Source organism: Saccoglossus kowalevskii, chromosome 17 (assembly GCF_978046115.1).
Source record: "Saccoglossus kowalevskii chromosome 17, keSacKowa6.1, whole genome shotgun sequence".
In the NCBI taxonomy this organism is placed as follows: domain Eukaryota; kingdom Metazoa; phylum Hemichordata; class Enteropneusta; family Harrimaniidae; genus Saccoglossus; species Saccoglossus kowalevskii.
The window spans coordinates 21398656-21420450 of NC_140657.1; the positions used below are offsets into that span (position 1 = coordinate 21398656).

At 39.4% G+C, this 21795-nt stretch overlaps 2 protein-coding genes across 2 annotated transcripts; both read right to left on the reverse strand.

The window, feature by feature from the left end:
* LOC100368351 (short transient receptor potential channel 5-like) lies at positions 1–11876 on the reverse strand. Its single transcript, XM_085491930.1, has 13 exons — positions 11654–11876; positions 9942–10060; positions 9601–9708; positions 8760–9152; positions 7969–8156; positions 7271–7494; positions 5721–5863; positions 4553–5058; positions 3418–3613; positions 2636–2794; positions 2247–2288; positions 1869–1993; positions 1–259 (listed from the first exon to the last, which is right to left on the reverse strand). The coding sequence occupies exons 1-13, from the start codon at positions 11874–11876 to the stop codon at positions 1–3; spliced, it is 2685 nt and encodes an 894-aa protein (XP_085348056.1).
* A 5993-nt stretch (positions 11877–17869) lies between these two features.
* On the reverse strand, positions 17870–21380 carry LOC100368500 (uncharacterized). The gene is made up of 2 exons (XM_006823467.3): positions 21311–21380; positions 17870–19281 (listed from the first exon to the last, which is right to left on the reverse strand). Exon 2 carries the CDS (start codon positions 19260–19262, stop codon positions 18447–18449), a length of 816 nt encoding a protein of 271 aa, XP_006823530.1. The 5' UTR covers positions 19263–19281; positions 21311–21380; the 3' UTR covers positions 17870–18446.
* Positions 21381–21795: the final 415 nt, after the last annotated feature.

A 21795-nucleotide genomic window follows, 5' to 3' on the forward strand; every position in this document is an offset into this window, starting at 1 on the left:
TCATATACCGCTCTCCCATTGGTACTCTGTTTCTTCGCCATACTCGTCGGGCGAGTCGGTGTCCTCACTGTCAGGATTCATCGGCTTTGTCTTCACTGCGGGGTTCACTGGATCAGCATTTCCATCTGGATTTACATCTGCATCTATGTATGGAATTGAGTCCAAGTTCGGGACAGGTTTCTGACTTAGCTTATTAATTCGCATGCGCATCTTCTTCATGGAGTCGTTCACTTTGTTGATACCCGTACTAATGTCATACCTGAATTAGAAATAAAATATTAAATAATGTCAAAAGGAAATTTCACGATTGGTCACACCAGCAGCCAAAACAACAAATTACCCACAAGCCACTTGGATATGTTCAGGTTCACGAAACAATACAGTCGCGCTCTCTAGCGACGAGAGGTTCCCTCGAAAGGCATGTGTGATGTAAATAGACCACATTCCCCGATGTACGTCTCAAAGCAAAACTATTCGAAAAATGGATGAAAACTTGGCGTCTGTTTTAGTGATGGCGGTAAATAAAACATGCAAGTCTGCTGGTATTTGGTGAAAGGAAATATTATTTTTGTCATTTCGATTGGTACATCCACAAGCACAGCATCATGTCGTGCATGCACTTCATATCCATTATGCGTGCACATGAAAAACAGTGGCGGTGGCACGGGGGGGCAGAAGGAGTGGTCGCCCGCCCGAAAAAAATATTGTGGTCGCCCCCCCAAATCAAGCTGAAACCCTTTGTGTTAGCAAGATTTGCCCACTCAAAATGCAGGATGTAGCGTTTCAGAGGGTCTAGATTTCAGATCTCGCCCCTCATGCAATATTCGTACCCGCCGCCGCCTCTCCAAAACACCGTAGCTTCGACTTCCGAGAAAGTGGTCAACGGGTGTGGTGTTGTAAGGCACGTAGCGTCCATTTTGTTTCGGTCTGTGTTCGTTTGGGAGTAATAAATATTATTTTAGAGTTTTGTTGATTTTGAGATGACGAGAGTTGTATACTGTAAAGGTATTGATGATTCACTCATGACTGTGTTTTTTTTTTAATTTCGCTATTTTCGCGGATAAATCCACTAATTTAAAATTATATCTACGTGAATATGTAAAATAAAAACAAAACTTATTGTATATACAAATTCGTGAAATTAAAACACAGTGAATATGCTCAAAACATCAGGATAGTTAAAATAAATGATTTTACAGTATTTGAACGACATTGCTTACACCTATCTACGTCTCCGTGACGTCACATTAGCGCATCTACGCTGAATGGCGCAACTTACTGGAAGGGTGTATAAGATGAGAGTATGTTATATGCGTTGAAGATATCACGTGAATTAGAGGTTTTCGAGATTATCACAAAACCACAAGTCAAACGTACATTTTTAGAATTGCTAATGAAAATTAATTTGTGTCTCAAAAAAATGGTTAGCGTACGTCTCGTACGTTTTTGCCAGTGCCTTTGTTTATCTGTAAGTCGTTTACTACGCTTCTTTTGCGTTTTTTTTTATATGGCAGTAAGCTTGCTCACGTCTGTCTTGCACATAATCGAACCCTCCCCAAGCGTCCATTGCGTTCTGTGATGCCATTGGTTAAAATCTCGCGAGATCGTACGTGGATATCAAAGTTGCATACCCTTATCTTATAAATCGTTGGTGTTTTATAGGTACCCTATGTGCACACATCATCATGTTTGGGAGAGAAAAGTGACATTTGTGTTCAATGCGTTTCATGCACTAACTATGTTCAAATTAAATCTTAAATAGTTTGTATGTTACATAACATATGCCTGATGTAAATGCGCATATACACCAGAGACAAACACGGCGATGGGTGATATCTAAATCGATGAATATATTAATAAATCATTACCTGAAACTTGACATATCTTGTTTCAATTGCATGATGTCTGCATGGGTCAACTGAGGTCCTCCTTCTTCGTCAACTTCGGATCGTCTATCCGATATGTAACGTAGTGTCAATTGACGAACCACGTCCTAAAAAATAGCAATCGGCGCAAATCATTTGAGCTCGTTTGTAACAGTCGTTTGCAGTAGTAGTGCGAGAGAATTGAAGGACGGTCGCTTGCATCGATGTGGGCACCATGACACGTTTAGCAATGTACAACACACGCAACGAACTTTACAGATGATGCAATGTGGGAATGATGGGGAATATAATATTCAAGTGGCCGGGAATGTGAGACAAAAGGCTCCAATCACGTGTAAAACGAAATCAAATATTCCTCACCTCATACTGTGCTTGTAATTCAGCTATTATCTCAGAGTTATGCTGCAAGATATTTAATATAATCATTAAAAACCAATACTGATACCACATTCGTATGTGCTCTTCGATAGAGGATGCAAATCGAGCGACTTTATCGGGTCTTCAATCTGGAGCTCAAGCCTTCACAACGACTTCATCGAGCATTCAATCATATATTACACATTCACGTAGCCTGGGTTCTTTCGGAAATGGCAGAATGACCCACGATACAATAGAATGGTAAAATGCCTAGCATACACGTGAATTCATTGGTCGAATCGGCGCCTATCCAATCGCATGTCGTAAATCCATTACCAATCATGAGCTCACGAACGACGCCCTCTACATATGTTATCAGTAGGTGTATTTACCTTAATCTTCTTCTCTCGTAAACACCGGCAACATATAGCCTGTTTAATAGCCTTGGTGCTAGGTATGATGTTGAACGGTGGTGGCAGTGTTGCCGTGTTTTCAAAATAACCCATCCACATTCTAGTACGATGGAATTTCCATTCAGAGTCGGCATTCTCCTGTGTTGACAGATAAATAGTAGTTATTACGTTGAACCTTAGTCGCAAATGGCTGTTGTGAGCGAGAGAGCCACCGGTATTCTTTCTGCCACTTCCAATACAGTGCAAATAGTGTTCTGTTCCACACCATCATCGCGTTCAGCTGTAACGATGGTATTTGAAAGTTAAAGTGGACTTGGCGACGTGGGAAAATGGAACAAGTAACGCGGCTTTCTCACTCCCGTCGGGACTTCGGCAGCCATTTGCGATTGCTCATTTTAGGGAGCCTTGGCGTGCATATTTATGGTCTAAAATTATTATCAACGGCATTTTTTACATAAGCATGCATTAAATACGTATTGTTATGTAATTCCGGTACCGGTTCAATTCGAACGCCGCATCAGCTGGCCGTGTACCCTAAAAAGCAGGGATTGTCCGTTTAATTATCCATTATGTCATGAATTATAATGTAGCAGAAACCTGGAACAGGAAGTGACGTGAAAACGTTATATTGAGCGTGTTTTAGTAATTGCAACGTCTCGTTTACTCAATATGCGCAGTTGCGGTTATTCTTCCTCTGGGTGAGTGTTGCGCAATGGATTCTGGGACAATGAAGGAATATTTGACGGAATTTACTTGCTTACCTCGACACGCGTGTATGTGTTACTCATCATAGCAATCAGGGCGTTGAGAAGTACGATGATTGCCAGCACGTGGTAGAGACCATACGAGATTTCAGCAACAGTCACAGTAAATGAGTGATTGGCTTCCACTTGTAGAGTTTCAAGATTAATCATGCCAAACAGTGACCAGTAGAGTGTCCTTATCGTTTGAATCAGTCTGAAAAATGGAAGTAAGGTTAAATTAATCGTTGTAAAATAACATCTAAACCGCAGATCAAACTTTCACCCAGAGCCACATACCACATAGAAAGGAAAGCTGGATATCTGAAGCAATGTGATCTGCATAAATTAAGACTATTGGCGTAATTTACAGCGGCGTGAGAGAAAACCCGGAGTAAAGACGTTACGTCGGCGTATACGAGCCTAAAATAGCGGCGTTGTCATTGGAAGAGTGGTATCAGCGATAGAGAGTACTATTACATAACACACGACATACAACGACCAAGAGTTACCCCTTATTGATAAATTGATTACGTCAAATAAACGAAAAGTCCAAGACAAAACATGACTAGACAGAGTCGCTGGACATCATAATACGAGTAGAACAAGCTTGTTTAAATAACGCCTTGCGAGGTTACCAATATTACTCACCATATAGTTGCCACCAATTAGAATAGAACCACACGGTATTATTTAGATTCCGTGTTGTTCCATGTTATATTCACACACATACCTTCATATTACATTTTGCGTAACGGCCTCAGAACGGCCATGCTGCCACGTGCTGGTAAACTAATCTAACCATATCGTCTTTATTGGATATGTGATATCCGAAATCTCGATGTGAATTGTATCACCTTATGTGTCATAGTCATATGTCACAGTTAGCTATGCAATATCTAATAACTAAATCCGATATGAATTGTATCACCTATTTAGATATGTAGTATCCAACAAATATCTAAGTAGGTGTTATAATTTATATCAGGTTTATTTGTTGGATACTGCATATCTAAGTAGGTGATATAAATCATATCGGATTTAGTTGTTGGATACTGCAATATAACCTACTTGGATTTTCAGTATCCAACAAATAAACCTGATTCAAATTATATCGCCTACTTAGATATGCGATATCGCACGCATAGATACTTACCCATCGAATGCATTAGTGCATGTATATGCCTTGTCGGGGTCCTCTATCATACATTCGTATGATGCGTCACTGGCATTGAACTTGTAAAGTTGGGTTAATCCAATAGCGAAGGCGAGTAGCATCAAAAAGAAGATACACAAGAACTTTCCAATGTCATAGAACATTCCCCACAGTGAGATCTGAAGCGGACCAACGTGCCGGTTAATTACCATAATATTGATCAGTCGTAAAAAGCTCACAATATTAGCCAATGCAAAAAGACCTTCTGAAATAAGGTTTGGATCGTTGCCCGGCCATGAGTTTCTCGTCTGGTCGTTGTCGGCAGCAATGTAAAACTGAGCATTGGCTTTTTCGGTCACTGACGTCACGAACTGCTGTACAGTGCTTGGTGAAATTTCCTTGTTAATTACTGAGTCATGAATTACAGTATCCAGCAAGTCTTGTAAAGTGTTATTAGCGACAGTCAGGTTCCACCAAGATGTGTTGTTAGGGAAGACGATGTCTGGCTTCTGCATGGACTGTACACACAATTGGGTGAATGGTTAGATTTTAGATATTATATAATTAGAAAAAAATTGTTTTTCACAATACATTTCATGATTTGTTATTTCAGGTGAACATTGTTTGTACATTGCGAATAAAAATGTCGCTAAAATTTAGTTTTTATCTACTATCTTGAGGTGATTGGACCATTTTATAATAGACAGGTTTCGAGGAATAGCGCCATCATTCGGCTTTCGTGCGAGAATGGAGGCGTGTTTGTGATTTGTGATTTTTAGCTCGCTAAATTTGTTCTTCGGTTTCCCTGGTTTCCAGTGTACTGATAAGTATCAACTCACCCTCACCCTCACCCTCCCTCCTATGCAGACGAAACATTGTTACACCAGAGTGTGCACATTTCTAAAATAACTGTGAAACTGTGACACGAAACTTGTCTATTATCCACCAGAGAGATGCAAGGGGAAACATCGAAAATATATTTCCACGAAACAAACGCGAGTTTTCATAAACAATGTGTAAGTTAGGTAATATATTTATCATATAATTTGTGATATACCGTGTTATTGGCTCAAATAGTATAACGCTTTTAATATTGTTTGTGTTTGTTTTTCTTTGTTTGGCGGGGGGGGGGGGGGGGGGTTGTGACACAAGTAGACCTGATACGTACCGCTATCACCATGGCATACAAGAAAAATGCAGCGGATATGAAGTAGAGAGCGAGTTGTATAATATCCAGCAAATTCCATACGTCTCGACAGTACTCTCTGAAACCGCTGGTCCATACTTCTTTAAACTCCCTCCACGCCATAGCTGAAAAAATACATATCGATTAGAACACATAGTTACCGCCCCGTGGATCAAGTGGGGGGGTGTTCCCTACTGTTTTCCAAAATGTTGGTAACCAATGCGAGATTATGTCATTTTTTTGGCATTTCCTCAAGAGTTTTTGTCAGATGGAATCGTTTGTTAATATTTTTCACTTTATTATCCTTGTCAATGTATCACGTTATGACCTCTGAACTTGTTGCAAAACTTCAGCTGCATATTGAACGCTACCCGTGTAGGAAGCCCCGAACATGTTTTATGCAATCACGCGCGGATTTAGGGAAAGGCGCGCCAGGTGCCCTCCTCCCTTCAGCCCGCAAAAAATACAAATCAATTGACAAACCTAGCCCACCGGAGGTTTACTTCCATCAATAGGAACCCCCATCAATGTCTGGATCCACCAGTGCCAATTACAGCATGTATCAAACTTTTCCTCTTATTTCAGAACTTTGCCGAGATTATATAAATACCCATTTGAAGAATGTTATGCCATTCAGTTTTGGAGTTTTGACAACAGTAAACTCGAGGGGGTCGCTAACTTAAACGTGTTTTCAAAAAAGCGTGAACTAGTTCGTTGTTATCTACTGTAGTCCATTGACCCGTATGCCATATTGATACCAATAATATTGGTATATTACTTCTTAGAGGAGGAAATTTAAAATCCTTTTTGTCATATTAAATGGCAACGTGTTCACACACAGGGAACATAATATAGAAAAATCAGTGATCAGACTTTATCATAACCTATTGACGAATTTGGCCTTTTTTGAATTAATTATCCCTAACTCAACACATATTTACAAACTGTCTCATAAACTATCTTCCATGTGATTAAATCTCAGTTTTAAATTAATTATTTGACATATCCTTAAAACAAATCAAAACATAGGTGACCAATGTACGCTGTTTACCAAATAAGCCAGTTATCTTGTAGTTCTAAAATGTGTATTGACTCTAATCGTATAATTGTCTATATAACGGTAAACATAGAAATATGTGGGCAGAAACGCTAAAATTAGAATTTACAATAACAGGTGAACTTTGACCTCTACGTGTTGATCACGCTACAGATTTGACCAGTCTAGCACAAAGTTCTGAAAAATACGCACAGACCTTTCCAATGACACCACACATCATCGGTACCCACAGCTGGTACCAAATATTCCTTCTCAGGTAAAAACAAGGGTCGGTAATTTAATGGTGATAAATATACCTGAGACGCAAAGTGGCCGCTGAGATCTCGTGGCACTCCCGCTCTCAGTGAGATGTCGGCGGCCATTCGCATCTAAGACTTGTGATTGGTTGAGTCAAAGTCCAACCACAGTCCATCCTTTGTTGGGGACTTTGGTTGAATACATAATGCGTGGAATGTGAGTCGATTGGGATACCTACCAATCACGAATATAAGCATGAGGCACTCGGTTGGTGTTGGGGCACGTCCACGTCCCTGGTCCATCTGCTCGAGAAATGCCAAGGCGTCGGCCGGGTTAACGGACGACGTCGGTTGGAATGCAGCATAGCCGACAAGTGGCCATAACTCTACTTGCAAAAGAACAAGGACAATCAGGCTCAGAAACGCCAGTGATGATGCTGTACTCATGAGAAATTTAACGTACCTTGAGAACGAAACAAAACAAGACCAGCATGAGAGGGCGCGAGATCAATAAAAAAAATGCCGCCAACGGTGCTGGTTTCTGTAAATTGTAATATATTTTAATCATTATGGCAAAATGAAATTCCAGTTAAAATGTGCGCCAGGCAATATATAATGTTTTGGTTTGGTGTGAAGGGGCGGGACTAAGTATTCCCAATTTGGCCCGAGTTTTTTTTTTTTGATAAAGGTTTCGCCTGTTATTATCTGTCCGCCTGTCTTGAGTTTGTTTTTGTTTGTGTTTACATTGACTGAGTTATCCAGATATTGCCTACTGCTACTGCTACCTCCTGCTTCCCGAGGGGTATCAACTCGAAAGTGACGCTCGAGTTAGGGGGGTTCGTAAATTGAAATCGTTCCCGTACATCCAACAAAAGCAGTAATAACTACGCCTTTGAGGGCGCTAATTTAAAATGTGTGAAAAGTAGTGCTTACTCACGGTACATGTAAAAGTTGGTCCAAGGACCTGAACGGATATATGATGTAAAACAGCGACAGGAATGGATAGACAAACATTATTGCAATTGTAAATAAACATCGCTTCATAAAAGACCACTTGCCCCAGCCAAGAAGACCACGGTACCAACGATTGTACATTAGCTGTTGAAAGCTTGGATCCGCTACAAACTGTCAAAATAATATAATATGTAAGTTAACAAATAAACTGAGAAAGACTCATGAACCACAGGAAGTAGAAAAAAATATATTATCAAAATAATGAAGTGTTTTCGCCAATTTTAACAATAACACGCCTCTGTTATCAAAGGCATACCTCAACCATCATGTTTGCTTAGTATGAACTGTCAATTTCTGTGCACACTGGGAATACTAGTATATATAGACATTTACAATGTACTAGTATAATATTGATAACAAAGCAAACCACAAAGATTCTTTTTCCCGGCTCTTAAATGGTTTACTACTATGTTAAAAACGCTTTCATATGTCTATTTACTCACAGTTACTAAAACAGAGTAACAGTGATTTGGTGTTTATCGTCTCTTAGACTACACATCGCGGCTGGCTTCCACGGATCGAAATATCATGCCTAAATAAGTGTTTTAGTATGTCCATGGTCTGAGAAACAAAACGAAAGAAAATAGACCGCTATTTGAGGGGCAATTGTCCCATGACTCTCTCTCTCTCTCTCCAATGGTGTCTCAGCGGCCATCGGGTGTCTACAGGTCTATTGTGTCGGTCTTTTCGGGGGAAGCATAATCGTCCAAATACCTTTTTCTGATAGTACTTCACAGCTAATGCTGCTTTGTGGGGTTTAACAGTGTCCACAGTATCTGACTTGGCCCATTCTTCAGGGTCATGGGTTAGCACAGTCGTAATCTCGTATTCACTGCGCGTATGCGCTAACAAGGCAGCCGCAAACGCTTCGCATTCTTCTTCTAGTTTGTCATATTCCGGTCCGAACTCCACATCCGTTTTACTCATGTTGCGCAGCCTGTAGCTCAATTCGAACGCTGTTTTGATCGGATCTTTACTCGTGTAACAGATGTATGCCTGGCTGGCTAGGGCCTTGTAGATTTGGAGCTCTCCAAGCGATCTTTGAAGTCCGTGTGTTTCAGACAATGTATTCGGATCTTCCAAGATGGCACCATACTCGAGTAAAATCTAAAATTGTGATAGACAGATAAATATTCTAAAATTGTCCGGACAGGACGGGATCGAATATTTTTAGATCTAATTAATTCGTTTTCTCGGAAGTATCCAAGCGCACCTACTACTACTATTTGTATTGGTTAGGTAAATATAATTGATTTATACGTAGATATTAAATATGTATATGTATTTATATACTCATCCGTTGTTTATGCTTATCAGTTTCATTAAAAAAACATAGGTATCACTCAGAAAACTAGTAAATTAATAGGCAATGGGTATAGGAAAATGTGACTAAATATCCTGTCCCCTCTTGTACATGGCAGCTAAAATTATGTCAGCTTAGCGATATGTTGAACGCACGTCAGATGTCAACTCAGAATAATATTTTGTAGGTTTTCAGTGCGTGTGTGCATACATGTATGATGTCTGTATCAAATGTTAATGACGTCACTGTTACCTTACATATGTCAAAACTATTACGATGTGCTGCAAGAATCAATGGCGTCTGTCCAGGTGGGAAATCTTGGTTGTCCGCGGATGCGTTGATGATGTCCAAATTCTTATTCTAAAAAGACATATTTATATTTCAATTCAAGTGTTCCCTTGCCATTTTTTTTAACTTTTATTCATTAATGATACGATTTTGTGATGATGTATGCACATATATATCGCAGTTTTAAATTGCACTTATGGGCACATGAAACGAATACTCGTGCATACACAATACCATATTTAGAATTGTAATTGCGCATGCGCAATGTTTAGAGCAATGAATTCTTGCTGTCCAAGTAACGTTACCTTGCGTGCCCCGGCATACTTGCATAGGATCTCGACGGCGTTCACATTGTTGACATCGACTGCACGCAGCAGTGCGTCACCAATCTCTATATCATGTTTTAACAGCAGCCTGATGATGTCTATAATTGTGATAGAATCGTGTGATATGGTTAACGCTCCAAGAGACTTATATTTGCCCCTCAAATAGTGTTACCTTATTCCCCCGTCATCGCGTCGACTGTTCCAAATACTATGTTACCGAGATCAGTGGAACCCATACTCACTGTCTACGGTAGAATAACGGACACGATGACCAAAACAGAAAGGAACACTGACTGAGACGCAAAACCAAGTCTCGTAACACTCTCGTTCTCAACGAGATTTTGACCGCCATTTGCTTCAGGTTATGTTGATACGGCTCATACCACAAATTAGATTTTGCGTTCGTTGGTGAACTTCTTTTAAAAAAACAGGTTACAAAAATCAAAATAATTTTGTAATAAAATTCTTGCCAGAAAAACGCACGTTGCCAAGCTCAAACTCCTATGAAACGGATGTAAACCGAACAAACATATTTGTAAGTTTTTTTAACTTCAGTATTCCCAGAAAAAAAAAGCCAGTATCTAATCACTGGCACTGCCTTGTAGCAAAGCTTCGCGGGTAAAGACATTTGGCAAACAATGTGGTAGTATGAGACCTGATAGTGATAGTTGATAATCATAATTATTGTGACATATTATTATGATAATCAATAATAATTTTCAATATAGCATATTTATCCGTTCTAGGCGTTATGACGTATATTCAATGTTTACTGTTAATCGTCATTTGGGGTGATTGCAACCTTGAACTGTGACGTAGTCAAAGAAACAAGTTGAAGTTGTGCCCATGAGTCTCAGTGATGGCATGTTTGAATACTTCTGATAAAATTTTGTTCCAATTTCCCGATGAAATATACAGGTGGTTTATAACTGAAAGTCTGTGTTGTATATTTCACAATGTGCAAAGAAGGTTTCCCGCCTGTAATCAAAGTTGTGTCCTTACGTGCTGTACTGGGGTAATTTCTGGGGTAGCAATAACTTTTATTTTTTCTTTCAAGTTGTTTGTCAAAATGGAAAGAGGGATGATGACAGTTGGAATTTACGAAGCAAAGATGAGTTGTAACATGTTTTTGGCCCCGTGTGTGGGATTCCCTTGTTTTTTTGTGTGCTCCGGGCATTGAAGCGCGCCCTCAGTTCTAATGCGGTCATCACTGGCTAATATTATGGGAATAAACAGCTGGGCTAATCACCTGATGAGATGGTGTAATTGATCAACATGTGTATATTGTTGTTATTTCACCCATGAGTACAAACAGCATAAAATCGACTCTATTTCTGATATTCTAGAAAGCCCGAAGATACAAACAACTACTAGTACATTATATGCAGAAACACCATCACAATAAAATATATCACATGACCGGCAAAATATGTTCATCAATGCCCAATGAACTCTCATCGAATATGAAAAGTGAATACCGCGAACCTGCGAAAAACATACTAAAAGCGTGTTTGGAAAATAAATACCAAAATCTATCATTATACAGATACATTCTTGAGGTCATTTACTCAACCACACATACCAATTCATACAATCACAGAATTTTCCCTCGCATACTCTCTAAATATTTGCATACTTAATTGCAATGAACCATGTGGAATATGTGACCGTGACGTCACACATGTACATACCTAACTGGCCGTTGGTTATAGCAAGGCTCAACGCATTTCTGCCATTCCGATCTTCGCAATTGATATCGAAGCTCGATTTATCTCGTAGTTTGCTGCGCACGGCAACCATATTACCGGACTGTACTGCTTCCAAGAAAGCCCGCTCCCTCTGAAATCTCTTGAAATTGCCGGTGTTGCCATTTTCATATCCGTTACCCAGTCGTTTCACATTGTTCATGAACATTTTGTGTGAACTCGGGGAGTGTTCAAAGATTCACGCGTTCGGATGAGCCTGGAATATAAATGTGAATTATGGTATTATAACATCGCATAATTCGAAATCTGCTACTTGAAGTAAGCACGGACGAGAGGGGTGAAATATACCGACTGGGGTTGATTAACAAAATACAGATTCAACAATTCACCCAAGCGGCGTACATATGAAGTACATATGGGACGCAGCACAGATATGAACAGATCACCTACCTACGCTAATAATGATAAACGACAATTTCGCTGAATGCTGCCACGATAACATGGTAAATTGCTATAACCTTGTTCGCGGTATTAATTGAAATAAACGTACAACATTAGTGGCGTTCACGCTACATAACTCTGCACATATCGGTAGTCGGGACCGGTGCGTGTAAACGTTCGGCCGAGTCGGCATATTGTCACAAAGCTAAAAGACGTAAATAAATCATTTGTGTGTGTTTTCCTAACATACAAATGATGCTAGTATATATTCCTATTACGGTTATTTGTTGTATTTCGGTTATATGTCTGTTCACATACAGCGGATGTCAAAATAGTGTCATCTTTTAATAATTATGATCTACCATGACAAGAACGTACATGTCTTCTAGTTTGTTTACAATTAACAGTCTTTGTTTTGTCTTCCAGTAGCTATAATTATTCATGACATTTGGACTCTAAAATGATCAATCCTTTAGTTCTACACTGAATGCACGTTGATGTGTTCTCATTATTCGTAACACTCTGACACTAAACAATCCCTTTGTCCTATCCTGACATGTTGAAGTGGCCCTAGCCTGTTTTTAAAAGAAGTCATGTTTTAAGGGCTCCGAGTGTCAACATCTCCACCATTGAGTCCAAAGAATGTTTTGGCTTGACTGACAAACGTATTTTATACGATAAGAACCAACTCCAATACTCGGCGCGTTTACTGATTGTCATACCTCTCTACCCAACTTAGCTATATACCCCAACAACTACATGTGCACATTCCAAATTTGTGACACTGTGCGGAAAAAAAAAACTTTACGTGCCAAGATTACGTCCCGTCTCTCTGTTAGTGACCTATGTTAAGGTTCTTGAACGAGTCTTTCAATACTGTTCACGCACGTTTTCTTGACACGGGCTAAGGTATTTGACCTCTTAGCCCGTGCTAAGGAGCTGTGCGTCAACGCTACTAACAGATAGTCAGGACCTAAACTCGACTCGTGCGTTAGTCTGAGATCAGATCAGAGGCAAAAACAGAGGCGAGATATGACCCGATTGTTGTCATGGAGGTGGAAAAGAGAGCTCACTAGACCAACATTGAACCTGTTGATAGCCGAGTAATGAAATGGGATTCCACACATATCTTTGAACGTGGGCAACATTGACACATGCGTGATAGGCACTGATGTTACTTTTGTAATAACTTTCACCGGTTGACCCGACCCATTTCCTAGGTTATTGAGATCAAAACACGCGAATTATTATTTATCTTGAACATAATACTCACCAGGAATTATGTCGACACTGTGAAAAATTGGTCGAACAGGTTGTCAAATTTAGATAAAGTAATTTCTGACTGGCATAATTATTGTGTTCGTAAAATCCAAGAGCTGCAAGAAGGTTGTACAGGTAATTGCTTATCCTATTATAAGTATACCAGTTAATCAATTGAGTCAACATTAACGACCTTCAATTCTAATTCGAAATTACCTTATTATAAGTTGATAATGGCCTCCACCTTTCGTTTTCAAATTAGCAAAAATGCCGGGAATTTGTTTTAAATTTCACTGCCGTCACGTGACATATTGTTATATATTGTTAATGTGACACTAATACTATGGTAGGCCATCAGTGACAGTGGCCATCAAGAATTTCGAAGTAGTTCAAAATAATCGCGTGCCATTACTTTAAAATTTGAACTAATAAATGAAAATAAAAGCCATGAACGGCAATAACCAAAACAAAAATTGAAATGACAGTTAAAATTATAAAAAGAAATTTAACCTGTGTAAACGTTCACACATGTTTTCTTAGTACGGGATAAAGTTTGTTCACATCTTAGTCCATGCTGCTTCAGTTTGCACATACACAATCCAATTTACTTTACCATTATTTTTTTTCTACTTTTATTTGCTAGTTGTTTTTTATTTGTTATGTCTGAACATGGCGCTGAAATTGACAATTGTCATTCGCTGTTTGTCGCCCTCGTTCTGACCATGGAAGGTCCTTCCATGTTCTGACCGAGGCTTAGGTTGACCCGAAAGCACTCGGCTATATAATTAAAGGGCGGCAGTCGTCGTGCCGCGTCCTGTTCGATATGGGACTCATAGCGACGTATACAACGCGTGTAAAATACAATGTTTATTTACATGAAATTCGAACACGCGCTGCGCGACGACCACCGCGCTTGAAGTTCAAATACGATGCCACCAACCATGGAGCCGTAACCAATTCAAGTTGACACTGGCACGCATTGTTATAATGGTGCCAATTAGAGGGTCATCTGTTGTGGATATATCGGGATTACATTCAAAACATGAGTCAAGTCATTCAGTATTGTATTGAGCCAACTATTATTACGGGGGAACTCTCACAGCGAACGATACACGGAACAAATGCTGACGTGAATTGACAACGACAAACTCAACGCTAACAACACTATAAGTACAGTAGATTTATACGTGCATACGTGCATGGTACACGACCTCACAGAGTAAATATTTGTTTTTCTGCAAGTCCTATTTCAAAACACAGGTTTAATAAATGCATTCATGACTAAATAATCGATGTGGAATTACTGAAAAAGGAAAGAGTTTTGTTTTGTACCCCGCCTCTAACCCTAACTTTAATCCTTCCCAGTACCCCCAATTCATTTCAAAATGCCCCTCTAGATAACTATGGGTATACAATATTATTGGAGGTGCTGGAGGGTAGGGGTGGGGATGGGGTGCAAAAGGAACTCTTTCCCGGAAAACTAAAGACGCAAATGTAAGATGGGGAAATTACTCGCCAAATCATCCAGCGGGCAAAACAACGTTTACGTGTACTGTACTGTACGGCAATGTGGGAAAAAGAAGAGATGACGCAACTGCTTAAGAGGGCGTGTCGTCTATGTAACATGCAGCTACAAACTCCAGCAAAACGATAAGGAAATGGAGAATAGAAAAGTTACACACACCTTATTGCACTGCGTAGTTTCCTAGACCATACTGTGCTGCCCCGTCCCACACGTGAAGGTGTACTCGACGAGCGAATACCGGTGTCAAGTTAGCACATGTCTTCTCCAGCTTAGCTTTCACTCGACCGTGACTCTGTTAAAAGAGCCTACTTCACACAGAGTTGATTAGAATATATTACAATAACCATGGACGTCCATGCAATAACATGGATTCTTTCGGGGCATTGTTGCTGCGTAGGACCACAGTCCCTCTATAGAGGACTATTATTTGTGAACTCCACACATGCTGGGCAAACTGGTCTCCAATAAAATGCTTTTGTGTGAACGAAATAAATGTAAACGTTTATTACACAGAATCAAATAATTCAAACAAAAGCAGCGTTCAGCGCTTAATGGTGGGTCATGTGTTTCACGCATGTCATTTAATTACATTCGACGAACTAAATTTTCATGCGCTCGACTATACAACACCGTGGAGCTATAAAAAAAGGCTCCGTGACAACACAAGGTTGGCAATGCTTGGTCGAGTGTTATGTTAATATCGGGACCTGATTTATATACCTAGCCACGACACCATCCCTCAACACCGGTGGCCACACACAGACTTCCTCACGTGAATGTAAACCACGACCCAGTTTCGTTCACGCACTTTAAAGCGGGGGAGTCGTCACCTGCGCATGCGTAAGATGGCCATAGCGTGTCATTGTTTACAAACAAGCGTCTACCCATGAGCCTTTGCGTTTTTAGCGTGTGTTGTTATCGTCACTTGGGAATCAATTTCCGCGCGTGCGCAGGTGACAACTCTCCCACTTTAAATCAAATAAAGGTCGGGATCGCTTATACTTGTCTAGTTACACTTGGATCACTAAACAGTCCATTCTTTTTAGTGGTCGGAGAATTACATAACAGTAGTGAAAGTAACAATAATAAGACAAGTGTATATATATATATATATATATATATATATATATATATATATTTTTAAATCGCATAAATCCAACCTCCCTATGACACGGTTCCGTTTAAGTAACCACGACCTCAATATCGAAACACTAAACCGAAATTACCAATAGAAAAAAAATCTGTAATCTTTGCTCAAAGAATGAAGTAAAGGACGAATACCATTTTATAACAACTTGCCCTTTGTATAATTACCAAAGGACGAAATTATATGAGAAAGCCGGAAAGCGAATAAATGATTTTACATATTTTACAGAAGAGAACAAATTTATAATGATAATGGCAAATAAAATGAACATGCATCGGCTAGAGACTGGAACCATGGACCGACAAATAATAGTATAGTATATTTATTGACACCGTGACTACACCGTGACTGACTTAGGAAAGTACAGCAGTAAGGTCACTAAAACTACAGAACAGAGAAAAAATAAAATAAAAGTGCAACTAAATCAAAAAAAGCACAACAATAACAAACTAACTAAAACAATAACTAGGAATTATAATAAAAAAATGACATCACGATTCAAAATATAAAAAAAATTCTAATGCAATTGTGTGGTGACTAATAACTACAAAATAGTTATAATGAAGTTAACATGAATCAAAATACACACACACGTAAAATATAAATCACATAAAATATTAGGAAAACAAATTCTATTTTGAGAAATTCATGAGTTGACCTCAATGATTGAAGAGATGTTGATGTTGGTGTTGTTCTTCTCAGGCTTCTTTGAATGAATTGTGCAGTGTGAATTGTGATTCATTCATTAGTGAGACAAATTTATTATGTAAGACATTCATTGATGAGATATTCTCGCTTCTTTTTTGTTATCGATGCATGATGGAAATTTCGACTGCGTTAATTGTGTGACAATTGCATTTACAAGTTTTATGGGTGCCCAATAATACTTTGAACGTAATTATTATTAAAGCGCAGTGGTCGTGGCGCAGCGCGTGTTTGAATTTCATGTAAATAAACAATGTATTTTACACGCGTTTTATACGTCGCTATGAGTTCCATATCAAACAGGACGCGGCACGACGACTACCGTCCTTTAAGCTTTCATTGCATAATAAGTTTGTCTTCATCATGATTGCGTACTTTGTCGTCTTTTGTGAGGATTTTATGTTATCATTTGTGCGTTCTGTTCACAGTCCGTCGGTGTTCTGTTTAACTGTTACTCTTGTTTTTTTTTACGCAATGGAGTGGAAATGTTTTACACATTTTAATAGTATAGTACCGGATAACAAACTCACACTCTTGGTCATGGTTAAAAACGGTACGTACGTTATTACATTAGTGTATCGCTAATTGAGCACGTCACGAAAAATCCTTTTTTTCAATTTATCTGTGATTCTTCTTATTACCGTGTCAACCGTGACGGTTGGCAACTACGCCACCAAGCGATGAGGTTCTATGATTACTTTGGTTTAAAAGTATAGATGCACGTTCGTGGGCACTTGAAGTGACATTTTTTTGCGTTTTATAACACAGTCGGTCTTAGCTAGAGACTGTTAAAATATCCTAGATTTGTGAGTAGTGGAACATACTCAAAAAGCGATTTTAAAATATAGAAAACAGGCACAAACATTCTCTCTTTTGAATGCTTAGCAAGATTTAGCAAGGCTGTACATAAATAATCAAAAAGAAACGTGGTAAAAAAAGTGATGACGAAATCTCCATGTTATGTAACTTTTCTCAAAACGATAACAGGTTTAAATTTGCGACTGTTAAGCCATTTTTAATTATAAATATTAGCAAAATTCTTTCTGGGTTAATGGTTCTATGCAAATTAGCCATTATCTCCACTTGTGTTGTTCAGTTTGCATGACGTTCAAATCTTCAAATGTTCTTTTTATTATTAGAGGACGCTTACGCGCGTGATCTTTCCATATATGGAATTCGCATTACCTAATATGGTAGTATACAAACACCCAGTGCAATACCGCAAAATTACGGCACGCTGTAACTTATGGCGTTACGGTGACAGATGTATAATAATGCTCATAAGCTCGTAATTTATATTATATTTGCTTGCTACAACAACCAATTTGAAAATGGCTCATAAAGCCGTTTCAAGAATCGAATATTGTAGGACAGAATTTTAAATTAAAAGTCATTCTCCTTGTAGTTCAATGACATTGGAATATTTATCCGTTGCCATGGCGATAAATTAAAATTGCCAAAAAAACGATGGATTGTTTAAAGGATTGTGGTTCAAAATAATCGAAATATAATTTCCAACTTACACTGAAGCTTTTGATTCGACTCTTAAAATTGGGTCTGACTTGATTACAACATTTCCATCTTACCACCTACCACTTTTGATGCTCAAATCAAACCTGAATATATTCCCGGGGATACATTTTTGTAGTCGCCTTTTCGCCTAGTTAGTCTAGTTTATTTATACGTATTACAAATAGATGTTACAACTTATATTTAGCCATTTCCTCGTATACAACTTTTGATTTCTCAATGAACTGTATCAGTTTTTCCGGAAGATCCTGAATGTTATCTTGCTCGACTTTGTGCTTGTTAACGACAAAAGAGGAACTGTCGATCGCTCTCTGCAAATAATGTGACCATTCAGGGCCTTGGTAACACTCTGGCCAATGACTGATATTACCGGGCTTCCAGTTTAGCATAGATTCAGCAAATGGAAGGCCCGATTCTTTACAGTATTTCTTCATCATGTCTCGCGGAGATTCAATCAAATCATCGGAGTCGAGGACGATCGCTTGTTGACCGAGGTCTTCTTTTACATACTGGTATAACTCGTACAACGGCTTAGGGTCACCGCCCAATGTCATGGTTGATTTTATAACATCATCATGTAACACTAAACCGGTTTCTTTGTCTATTTTGATACACTTGTAATAAGAAGGTATCACAGCCTGCGGATTTCTGATTAGAAACGTGTGGACAAATCCACGTGGAATAAAGCGGTAATTGGTTTTACCACGCAGTGCGTAAGCGTAATCTTTCACGAAGATCGCTTCGTACCCTGAATAATCCGCTTCAAGTAAAGGTTTGACGTCTTCCTTGCTGTGTCCCTTCACGCTGGGCATCGATGTTTCATGCTCTTTTTCTTCGCCCATCCACAGCCCCGTAAGATATGGCTCGTGGAACACTTTGATTGTTGGCACTGAAGAAACTGACAGTTCGAAGACCGTTGATCGTGTCCGAGCATAAGTCCACAGAATTATTCTCTTTGCAGGAATGGGAGAAGTATCTGTTGCCATGATAACTGCATGGAATAACCTAAAATAAGTAACAGTTGAGGGGAAAACATGTATTACCACATTCATAATGAAAAATTGTAATACATCGAAAATGTACAGAAAATATAGTTATTGTAATCCGTCATATCGTGAGCAGCTATTTTGATCCACCTGGACATCCCAGTATCTTAGTTACCTCGGGCATGCGCATTCGCGTTTTTATGAGTTGGAACGCTTATGCGAGAGCGAGATTGAAACGGGATCTTGGTATCAGGTCACCGTAGTTGCAAACCCCAAGTAATGTACCTCTGATACAACCGAGTACATCATAGGTGCGTCCTCTGAGTTACGCTGCACTGCGCCGAGTCCGGGGATGCGTTGGAGTTAATTACTAGTCATTTTGATTTTCGAAAAACGCGATCAAAAAGCAAAAATAAGGAATATTGGAGAGATCGCAAACAGCAAGCGACCTGTGTCCATTGCATGTGCCCTCAACGGCTTTGTCACGATTTCCGGTGATGAGTGACGTGCTACGATGAAGATTTGTTGGTTCACGGCTTCCCTTGCGAATGGCAAGTATAGCGCAGCTAACTCGTAATCGCCATATTGTTCCACTGGGCCAAAGGCACGTGACTGAGTGACGTAATTTGAAAACATTCTAATATTTGTTTTCTGTAAACAAGTCTTCAGTACTCCAAGCCCATACATTGTGCCTGGTTAGACTTACATATTTGAGATGTTTCTGTCATTTCTGGTTGTTTCTGTGCAAATTCAATTAGAAAAGAAGCATTTTTTTTATTCGCCCAACTTTCGAAAGTAAAAGCTTTAGAGCTGACGTCGGGTAACCAAGGGAAATAGAACAAGCAACGAGAAAATGATGGACCAATCAGATTGGTGGAACCGTTACTAGTTACCGGCCTCGTGTGGCTTGGTGCGCCATGACATTTGAGGCGGGAACCAGCCATCGATAAAGATTAACTATAAATCCAGTTATGCTAAATGTATTTCCATGCTTGTCTATTTTTTGATGGACTGAGATTGGCATCCCACCTCTTCCAGAAAGATACTGTCACGCTTCGCAAACGGCAATTTTCATTGAATGTCATTGTGTTTGTATTGATTACATAACATTTCTTATCTGAGAATTATAGGAATTCAAACATAGAGGGCCTTCATTACGCTGTTGGAAAATTTACCTGGTTATAGAGGGCGCCCGACAATAATTAGAAGAAACAAACCTGGACGGTCAGATTGGATGTTGATGTGAATTTTCGAAAAATTTAGTAAGATATATTCAAGAACTTTCGCTGACCGCGTTACTGCTACGTACCGCTAGTGTATAATTAATGACGGTCAAAAAAAACACTGATGATACACGTTGTACGATACACTCATTGTACGCACTCTCCAGAGCGCTTTCAGGCGTTCGTACATTATATCCTGAAACGATGTTTGGGAGTAAGTCAGATTTAAACAGTCTCGTAAGTCGTCATGTTGTACTGTTCACATCAGATAATGTTAAATCTGATAAGATTTGCCTCATATGGTTGTATAAACCAGCCCTAAGACAATAGTTAGTTGTTTTTGATTAATGATGTTATTCTGTCGTGCCACCTCTGTGCTAAAGGTCTTAATGTATACAGAGTTTACACGGGTCGGTCGATGGCATGTTATGGAATAAAATGTGTACCTGCGAGCTGTGTGTACGTGGTGGCCACCCAAATACACACACGCCCCATTGTAGATAAGAATAGAGGCGGCAGCAAGACAATTAGGTCACAACAGGGCACACAACTATAGGTAGACGATTTTGCGGTAGTTGGACTGCTACTCGAACCCTCGGCTAGGACCCATTTAAAGGAATTATGCTGCCAACACGAACAGTTTAACCATGTCCAAGGGCTTGAACATCGCAATAAACCGGTCACATGTTTGTGGTCACACGTACATGCTTCAGACATAGCGACGCCGACACGAAGAAACCATATCCGTGTTAGGAAATGGACGTTAGTAATTGGTACACCGTACTTACTGGTTGCATTAGAAGTGAACTTAGAGCTTCGACTCACCTATGACATTAGTATTTCAATACCAGGGGAAGACAGCTGATACTCATTTTGCTGACCTCAATGAACTCATCTTGACCTCGTTCATTCTGTACGTGAGGCATTTCTACAGATGTACTAGTACACAGTCAGCTGGCGCACCCGTATTAATAAAATAAATACGATATTTACTATATTGGGGCCGCCATCTTGAATGCAGCATAAAACTAAATAAGAGACAAGTTGTGAAACGCGTTTTTTGATTCCTACAAATCAGGACAGAAATACCAATCTTTCACAAAAATACGATCCGTTGGGGATATATTAAGCCAACCTTTTACAAAATTCGGTCGAATTCGTCGTTTTTGTGTGGAAAAACCCCTTGCATACGAACACCTAATTACACAAAGAACATAAAACACTTTCCTGGGGTATTTGAAACCGAAATTGTCATCTGACTGTAAGGCCGTCGATGATTGGCTGTGAGCTGGAATGACAATTTTTGGTTT

What these genes read in the sequence shown, in the direction of transcription:
- LOC100368500 (XM_006823467.3), bottom strand. Translation starts at nt 19,262, where the DNA reads ATGGCAACAGATACTTCTCCCATTCCTGCAAAGAGAATAATTCTGTGG.
- LOC100368351 (XM_085491930.1), bottom strand. Translation starts at nt 11,876, where the DNA reads ATGTTCATGAACAATGTGAAACGACTGGGTAACGGATATGAAAATGGC. An exon ending in TATAACCAACGGCCAGTTAG is followed by an intron (nt 10,061 to 11,653) that starts GTATGTACATGT and finishes TCACAATTATAG; the next exon opens with ACATCATCAGGCTGCTGTTA. An exon ending in ACACATACACGCGTGTCGAG is followed by an intron (nt 2,795 to 3,417) that starts GTAAGCAAGTAA and finishes CTGTCAACACAG; the next exon opens with GAGAATGCCGACTCTGAATG.